This window comes from Bolinopsis microptera, chromosome 8 (assembly GCF_026151205.1).
Source record: "Bolinopsis microptera isolate Bmic1 chromosome 8, MBARI_Bmic_1.0, whole genome shotgun sequence".
NCBI classification, from domain to species: Eukaryota; Metazoa; Ctenophora; class Tentaculata; order Lobata; family Bolinopsidae; genus Bolinopsis; species Bolinopsis microptera.
In genome coordinates this window covers 9230136-9239630 of record NC_087079.1, presented here as the reverse complement: position 1 = coordinate 9239630, position 9495 = coordinate 9230136, and the positions used below count along the sequence as shown (strand labels likewise).

At 37.4% G+C, this 9495-nt stretch overlaps 3 protein-coding genes across 4 annotated transcripts in view; 1 reads left to right on the top strand and 2 right to left on the bottom strand.

Annotated features, from left to right (window-relative positions):
• The window catches only part of LOC134819580 (uncharacterized), a 776807-nt gene that overhangs the window by 499005 nt on the left and 268307 nt on the right, over positions 1–9495 (top strand). The window lies entirely within an intron of this gene.
• LOC134819586 (putative lipid scramblase CLPTM1) overlaps positions 1–9495 on the bottom strand; it is a 47989-nt gene that overhangs the window by 28134 nt on the left and 10360 nt on the right. The window contains exons 2-11 of the mRNA XM_063829599.1: positions 3668–3806; positions 3415–3544; positions 2728–2880; positions 2392–2506; positions 1482–1558; positions 1262–1376; positions 921–1023; positions 660–798; positions 366–459; positions 7–197 (exon numbers count right to left, since the gene is read on the bottom strand). Coding sequence (XP_063685669.1) covers positions 7–197; positions 366–459; positions 660–798; positions 921–1023; positions 1262–1376; positions 1482–1558; positions 2392–2506; positions 2728–2880; positions 3415–3544; positions 3668–3783 — 1233 coding nt within the window. The 5' untranslated portion in view covers positions 3784–3806. The remainder of the gene's footprint in view (positions 1–6; positions 198–365; positions 460–659; positions 799–920; positions 1024–1261; positions 1377–1481; positions 1559–2391; positions 2507–2727; positions 2881–3414; positions 3545–3667; positions 3807–9495) is intronic.
• Positions 4017–5447, bottom strand: LOC134819595 (negative elongation factor A-like). The gene has a single exon (XM_063829610.1). The coding sequence runs from the start codon at positions 5442–5444 to the stop codon at positions 4206–4208; it is 1239 nt and encodes a 412-aa protein (XP_063685680.1). The 5' UTR covers positions 5445–5447; the 3' UTR covers positions 4017–4205.

Below are 9495 nucleotides of genomic sequence, written 5' to 3'. Positions count from 1 at the left end.
ACATACCGAGACATCCATGACTTTAGTGATCTTCCATCCTTCAATAACAAGACCAATACAGACTGAAATAGCGACCATAGTATTGGTGTCATTGTCCAGAACGTACAACACTACTATCAGCTGAGTGAAGATGTTGAATATGATACTCCTCACACTTAGACCTTCCAGACTCTTCCGGGATTTCCAGAACTGTATATCTGAGAGTAGGGGAACGTTATATTGAGTAGTGAGCTAGAGCATAATATTCCGGAGATTTCTGGCTTGTCAACTATTGCCAGTTCTGATTTCTCGCTTGTGAAAAACCAATAAATAAAATTGTTGCAGATTTGAAAGTATGAATACATTTCTTCTATTTAATACTGTACCGTTCTTAAAAGCAAGGAACTCGAAGACAGTGTGAACCAGGCTGACAACAATTGTAACACCGAGTAGGTAAGGGTTTGTTTCCAACATTGTTCTCTGAAAAGAAAGTGACTTTGAGACTGGCCGAACTAGTTAGTAACATGTCCCATTATTGAATAACAATTATAAAACTGTAACACATTTACATTTTAATCACTGTCAATTTGGTAATTCAAGTACGATCTGAGGTGAAAACACTGTCAACAAATTTAGCGATCTCAACAAAGATGAAACAGAACAAACTGTAAAAAACAAACCTTAACAATATCATTCTCTTCATCGCTAGCCTCTGCAACACCTAACATACTGTTCCACTGTTTCTGCATCTTCTGGGCTTCGTATATTTGGAAGTAGAACACAGAAATTGGAGCATAGTTAACGTTCAATTCCAGTTCCCTGAAATTTACAAGCGATATTTAGAATTGATGCGATTTGGTCGATCAAAGTCATTTCTATCGTGGCAAAAAAAAAAAAAAATCATTCACGCTGTTAAATGACAATTCTTGATTGATACTTACTTGACGGTGTCGTTGATTGGGACGAGATCGGAATTTAGATCCCAGTAGTCGTTGATGTATAAGACAGGCTTATATTGCATAACCTCCATATCTATGTCTATCCCTGCGGATATTTTACTTCAAAGTTTGTAACTTGTATGTCGTAAGTGAAAAGTTAAGCCAAGCATGCTTAATTGTAGCGTAAGTGCCTCACGAGCGCGCGCGGCGTGTGACGAAACGTTCAGTTATGAAGCACTTCAACTTTCATAGAAATAGCGCAAACTCATGCTAGTTGTTGGCGCATCATGCGGAAATGTCCCGGGAATTTCTTCAGATTGGTGGTTCTGGAACTGTTAACTCACACTTATCGAATGGCGGAGGAATGGGTTGACCTGCTGGCCACACTCTTTGATCGTCTAACATTGATATTGTTAGGTTTGGATGCCAGTAGGAGATTATATCGCCATCTTCAGCTCCCTGAAAGCGAAAGTTAGTCACTTCCGTGTTAAGCGAACATTGATTTACACAGTAAAATTTGATGAAGTGGAGTGAAAATGAAAAGGTTGAAATGGAATTCCTTACCTCGATCTTGTTTTTAGTTTCTCCAGTAAGGAGATTCGTGGTGGACTCTATCTTACGTTTCTTGAATCTCGTCCACACTGTAATAATAAGAATGGAATTAGTTCGATATCTTAAATCAAAACTAAAAGCTACACCTGCTTGCTTCAAATCAAACCTATATGCGAAGCATTAAGGAATATAAATTACAAAACTAGGGGTTCCAAATATTAGATAATGAATGTATGGTCATAACTCTTTAATTCCAATTTCCACGGCCAATTTTCAGCAATGTTTCGTGAACAGCTTATTAAGAGAAAGGTTATAGGTATATAATATATATAGGATATAGAGAAATCTGATCATTTGACCAAACGATGTCTTGCCCACATCGGCAGATTATCTGCACGGAAAGTTTGGAATTTGGTGCCAAAGAGGAAAGACCTGACCTTTTTTTTCGGGCATAAGAAAATTTAATTGATCTGCGAGGAAAATTAGAACACTCTGGATCATGGATATGGGATGTCTTGAGGCAACTCAAGAAAAGGGAGCATCATAATTGATTGTGGTTGACAGCCTTGCCACTATAAACTTTGGTTTATTCTTAACAAACAAGAATTTCGAGATGCTATTGCTCTAAGATATAATTGGTGCATTCCACTTTCCACAAACCAAAATTCTGTGGTTGCGGACAAAAGAATGAAATGGTCCATCAGTGGCGTAACAATGGCCCCGCTGACCCCACTAAAATTGGGCGCCCGTAAAATTGCACTTGGAACTAAAGAAGTAGTACTTAAAACAGAGCTGCTGACATCAATAAAACTCATTTATAAAGTCATTTTAATACCAAATGACAGACACAAAGGTATACAGTGTAACTTTATTGGACAATCGATGTCACGTGGCAAAATGGAGCTAAATGATTGGTACATACTTCTAGATGTGACAACCACATCGTGTTTATTGTGTTTCGGGTGTAGGGGGTTTATTTGAGCTTCATTCCTTGCTGCCACCAAATGCAGGTACATTGTACCGTTATTCTGTAGATCCTGACAGTGAAATCTGTTAGTCGTACATAATGTTGCAATCCAAAGATTGCTGCATATACAATGTAAATATCAAATATATTAAGCAATTTGTATATGCTCAATAATATGCTTAATAATATGCCCAATTTACTCCTCAATTTAATTGTATAGCACACCGCAACACTGTCATTATAATTGCCTGTACAGCAGCAACACTGTCATTATCTCGTGTCTCAACTTACAACACTAGCTGGAATAATAGCCTGGAAGTTCCTCTGTCCGTTCTTCTCCTCTCCGTCGTACCACTCACCCATCTTGAGAGCGGCAAAGTGACACAGCAGACTACTGTTCATCAGGTTGAAGCTATCTTCCGTGCTGGTGTACACATACAGCTCCTGAAGTGTGTGGAATGTAGGAGGTATTTTATTTTACAAGGGTCCGGTAACTGACTGAGTACTGAGGTCAAATATTCTACTAAATAGCAAGTTAGAGTGTATTGAGACTCTTTACTGAACACACCCTCAATTCTTTTCAAAACGTGAAATCTATAATGTACACGTAAAGTAATAACACAAATATGTACTCGGATTAATTACCTTACACTTAGAGTTAGTGTATTGTAATGTGGTAATGTATTATATGTACTGCTCATTATCCAGGCACACTGACCGTGTCAAATGTACACGTGTCATGACAATAGTGTCGTTAATTTATTAGTATATGCTATATTTTTTACTGCTCATGCATTTAACGCTATAAGCTGGTTAGGTAATCACAACAGTCATTGCTTCGATTGGATTGAAATTTGGAGCCCCATTTTCAACCTTTGAAGAACAAAACACTTAATACATGGAAATAATTGTAAATATAAATCCAAAATAAAAGGTACAATGAACGATAAGCTAGATAAGACAGAGGAGAAGACTTACGAAGGGAGTGCCAGAGGGCCACATGTTAGAAGCCTGCCCAGGAGCTGCTACACCATCTGGGGTAGCTACCGGGGACTTGCCACGGAAAAAGGAGGGGATCACACTGATCATGATGTACATCGAAATAAACCTGCAATTAGGGAATTAATTAATTCTTTGATTGTGAAGATTTAACAACGATTGCATCTTCTATTATAATCAATAAAATTACAATTTATAAATCTTAAAATAAGAACATTTCCCTAACACAGACCTCCACAGCATACTTTTCCAGGTGTTCTGTTGTTCAGGCTGTTGCCCTTCCGCTGCCACCGCACCTCCCACAGGAGCTACGGCAGCTGCAGGTTCCACTGTTGCGGGTACCGGCATTCTGCCTCCAGGCTCTACTTGCTATAAGGGGAGTCACGTGGTTACTTGTCAAGTCACGTGGTTACAGGTCAATTAATTGTAAATCTGTATCAGATAAATTCATAGATATACGACAGGTTGGTTAAATAATACTTCTTATCTTAGGTTGATAAACATCATAACGTTCTGCATAACAATTTTAGTCAGCCAATAAAGCAATTAAACAACATGAGAATTATTTATATTTTAGATTGCATTAATTCTTCTGTTGTAAGTTTTTAAAATTACAAATATAATCTAAACATAGAATTTGCAAACATTCAGCATGAGATCTTTTTACTCTTAAATTTGTATGGGTTTTTTAACAAATCATGTAACCAAGACTAGAATATTCGATGGTTAGTAAGCATATTAACAGACTTAGAGTGAAAGCTGATTTTGTTTCAAGGATTCAGTGTATAAGCTGATTGTCGTTTCAGCCTCCTCCACCGGCCTGTATCATAGTTCATTTCAAACAGAATCTCGACCAAAGAGTTTCTAGCCTCTGCATCTGTTTCAACTTCGCTGTTTAACAAAATAGTAACAGTAGACCCCTTCTCGGGGTTTGGATTCACTCTGTTACCCTTCAAAAAGTTCACTATCACAGCTTGGTCCGTCTCAATCAATCGGTTACTTTTTTCTAGAACGCTAGTTAATGATCGGAGGGTATCAGGATCAAGAAAGCCACTTTGGTAATCAAGACTGGGTGAAAAGAGAGGCTGTGAAGGAGCAAAAGAGTTTACTTGGTAAGAGTCGTCTAGTTTTGGGGTAGGAGGAGGCTGATCAAGACCATAGTAAGGAAATGAGGAGTTATATTTGTTAAGATAGTCCTGGAAACTGGCATCCTGATCTCCTACAGGAGTATCCGGTTCCTCTGAGTCCTGGGATTTTAGTCGATCATTGACCTTTCGCCTCTTTCTAAGCTCGGGCATTGGGGCTTCGTTCATGTCGAGGATTTTAATACCATACTCTTGTTTAGGCTTGAAGGAAGGTTTGTACTCTATATTAGAGACAGGTTTACGAGCAGCAGGAGTAGGGACTGCAGTGGTTTGTCCCCGATATTGAGGTATCCCTGATGTGGAAACTCCATCACGTGACCGGATCTCCTGCTCTCTTTTCCTGGAGTCCTGTAATTCCCTTCCCTTTGCCAACAACTCTGCACGTGCACCTGCTGATTTGTGCTTTGTGCTGAACTTGAAATGTTGAGTTGGAACTATCTTTCCGGAGGAGCCTGTGTTCATGTACAATCTCTCAAGAGGTCTGAGATTAGCACTTGCAGGTTCGATCAGCAAACTTGTGATGCTCTTGATGGCATCCTGCCAATTCTCATCATTTAACTCAGTGCAAATTTTACCATCTTTGGGGAAAGTTTTCAACATTCCTGAGAGCACTCTGGACCACTCGTCAGGGTCATTCTCTGCCTTAGCAAAAATCTGTTGAAGCTCAGTAGACCCATGTTCTATCATCCTGTGAGGCATGTTCAGGGTTGCAAGAAGCAGCTTGTTCTTAACTTGAGGTTCCAGAGAAGAGTAACATGTCTTGATGTTATCACAAAGTTCAGGAGTTAGGGATGGGGCGATGTTTTCTCCTGACCATTGATCTGTTGAGTGAAGCTTGTTGTGCAGTAACCGACATGTGTCCATCTTCTAAATGTAACAGAGTTAACATTTTATTGTATGGCTAGTTACTTGTAACAGAGTAGAGAATTTTGTTGCTGATTTAAATCATATTTTATCTAGTGTAAGAGTTACCTAGTCTATAGCTCGGAAATACTGGTATGACAATAAAAAAGTAAGCAACAATTGCATCATGCATTATAGAAAAATAATCAAATTTGCTAAATTTTAGCAACTAACTCTGCCATGGTCTGACAAATTAGGATATTTTTCGAAATCTGATATTTCCAGTTAAAATTGCCTGGATTTGGTTTCTGTAAAATCCCTTAGTCGAGCTAAAATCAATATATGATATGTAGTATTGCATACTTTTAGGAATTAAACTGTTTAGTGATTATGTTACTAGGGGATTATTTAAATACTTGGCATCTCCCTTTTTATTAAGAGTTTGAATAATGCAAATCTAATAATTTCGAGTGAGTCATATAGAGCATTAGAGGACAGCAACCCTTTGTCAGATCATGGCAGTTGGGCAGTATACAATAAACACTATTAAACATTATTAAACACTATTAACACTACCAAAAAATGCACTACAAATTACCAGAGTGGATCAATAAAGTAAACATAAAAAAATAAAATGATCTTATATTATCAACCTTAAAAGAAACATCTGCTCAGGCCTCAGATGCCTGTACATCTTCTGATACTAGCTATAAAAATCTAAACTTTTAATTTCATGAGTAAGCTAACGATATGCAGTATCAACCCAAAAAAGATATGAACGTTGTTGTACATTTCAATTAAAATCCTCAAAAAAAGGGTTCTAAAATGGCCACAATCTGGTTGACGTAATATGTCTTTAGTAAATGATATTATGCCTTGATAATAATCGTCTGGGATAGATTGATCAGTGGCCTTGAGCCCAGCCATAATAAAATCATTCTAGCCATAAACAAAAATCCAATTGATTACTCGTTACTGGAGATTGTGACTAATGTGACTTCATGCCTAGATAGGGAATTGTCTCACAGTTTCAATGTTAAAAACCCTATAATGCTTAAAGTGTCAAATTAATGTGCATATGTGATACCTCGAAAAATTCAGCTACATATTTATTTATAGAAAAAATGCAACCATTGAAACAAATTTAAAATTTAATAAAACTATTTAAAACTTTTAAAATACCAAGTCATAAAAACATAATTAGTATCGTAGCTTAAAGTAAACAATTGATCAAGAGTCATAATAATAAGACAAACCACGATTTCTATAGCCAATTTTCATGTTAGTAGTTAAACATTTTCATGAAACTTATACTTGAATAAATCCCAGTTCATATTGTTATTACCCTAGTGTCTAACTATTCTGCAGTGATGAGAAAAACAATAAGATATCATGCATTACATAATATGCTCCTTCCAAAGAGTTTAAGACAGACTAAGTACATCGTTTGTTTTTAATGCAATATCTCAAAGTACCACAGGTTATCAGAATGGCAACAAGTGCTATGCCACCATACTGGAGAGCATTCAGCATTAAAGTGCGTTTGATATCTTGATTAAGATGCTCGGCTTGGTGCGCTAGGAGCTCTATCAGCTCCCTTGAAGAATTATCGGTTTGTTGCAAAGAACTTAAAAATTTTCTGTTGATCTTCAATCGTGATTTTAGTCTTGTAAGTGGCATTCTTGCAGGGGCAGAATGTTTTTTCTGCTTTTGGGGGAAAATTTTTCGAGAGGATGGCGAATCACACAGGTTAGATACACTTTTTATGCCACGACCAAAAAACTGATTTGGCACCACTGTATGTCTGCGTTTCATAGGCAGAGGCTCAGACAATACACCTGACAATTCATAGTCTTTTTTCTTCAAAATGCTTTTAGGGTATTGTTGGTCTCTAGATTCAGCTGGCTGGTCAATAATTTGAAACTCATCATCATGCGTTTTCTGGGGAGGAATTTCCGAAGGAGAATCCAAGTTGTCCCTCTTTTCAAAAATAAGTAACTCATCAGATGAAAGCACCTTCCTAAACTGAAAGAAACCATGTTTAGAAATATGCTGGCTTAGCTCTTCATCAGAATCTTTCTCACCACTAACATCCTCTTTTGAAGGCTGAGGTTGAGATTTTTCATTAATAGTTTCAACAGTGTCTGCAACTGATACAGATTTTTTAGTTTCTATCGATTTGTTCAGAGCCTCTAAAAACTCTGGGTCGACGTCCCCCGAATTGCATTTTTCCTCATTTGAGGACAAATTATCAATGGCATTTTCAAGAAATCCTTTGCGAGGATATTGTAAGGGTGAGAGTGTAGAGTCAGAATGTTCTGATATGGTTGATAAAGAGTGAATATTTGGACTTTCGTCAAAGGTAACCCTTCCAATTTCGTCACCATTGTCACTGCGATTTCTCAGGTGCTCCAAACCATTTATAACATCTGCTTTGTTCATGAAACATCTATCAAGTTCATCTAGAGATGTTGATATGGTTCTTTGAGGTTCAACCAAAGCAAGAGATAGGAATGCCTTATTAAATGGAATGCGAGTTTTAGACGATTCAATTTCATCATCCTCACAAATTTCTTCATCACAACACTTGCCTAAATGCTGATCTTTCGAAAATAATCGTTCCAACATACTCCAATAATTAACAGATTTTCCTTACGACATGACAGGGTACATTCTACCATACATACTCAGTTGAACCTGGAGATATAGATAATAATAATAATAATAATAGGATTATGGCCACATGGCCATCTCGACAAAACTTGAAACCCAACTGCACTCTACGCTATTGCAGTTCTTCTTTTCCTTTAGCATCAGCAGGTAAATGTACCTTCAGATGTTAAAGTTATCTTAAATAGTTAAGGAATAATATATATCCAGACTCGTGACAGCAGTATAAATTTTATTTATTCTCTAATAATTAACGTATAATTAAAAAAAAAGTTTAAATAAAATAATTAACGTACATACTGAATTTCGAGTAAAAAGAGAAGCTGCTAACACTTCAGCAGACATTTTTGTCTGATTGGCTTACTGCACTTCCATTGAAGAGATTTGGCTACTCCCTGAACAAGATTGAGTTCCGTGATGCTCTGTACTTGCGTTATGGTTGGGAGATCCCTAACACCCCATTTCACTGTGCTTGTGGAGAGAGAAATAATGTGAATCACACACTTATATGCAAGGAAGGTGGCTATGTTTCTATGAGACACAACAACATCCGCGATCTAAATGCAGAGCTGCAGCGTGAAGTATGCAGAGATGTAGTGACTGAGCCAGCATTGATACCCCTTGATAATGAAGAAATTGTTGGTACCAATGCTGATAGAGCTGCACCTGATGTATCCTCACGAGGTCTCTGGAGCACATTTGAACGAACATTCTTTGATGTCTGTGTTACCCACCCCAACTCACCCACATATGACAAAAAAGATATGGAACAGATCTATAAAGCTCATGAAATGAGGAAAATGAAAAAGTACAACAACAGAATCATCCAGGTGGAAAAAGGCACCTTTACCCCACTTATATACTCAACAAATGGCGGATGGGGTCCACAAGCCACAAGATACCACAAGAGACTCGCTGAAAAACTATCCCAGAAGAGAGGAGAAGACTATGAGGCTATTATGTGTTACATGCGCACCAGGATTAGATTCTCAATCCTCAGGAGCACCCTGATAGCGGTCAGGGGTGAGAGAGGGAGACGGCAATCGTATACATTGCCAGTCAGTGTAACATCGTTTAACTTGATACCTGCCACCATGGACTATGAATGTTTCTAGACACTATCCTTTTGATATTGATTGAAATAAATTTTCGTGCACATACAGAATGAATGGTTAATAATTTAATATATATGTAATCTTATATACCTTACTGTCATACTACAAATTAATTAAACATTTGAAATCTGATATATATATCACTCCTATATATAGGAGTAGTAACCATATTTACTATGCAAAATGCCCCAGCCCCCAACCACATAGTGTAAATTTATATAGAATTCAAATTCCATTATATCATCATTAAACCTCAATAGTCAATATAATAGCCCAAGCAAAATTAA

Coding starts and splice junctions, on each gene's coding strand:
- LOC134819595 (XM_063829610.1), bottom strand. CDS start 5,444: ATGGACACATGTCGGTTACTGCACAACAAGCTTCACTCAACAGATCAA.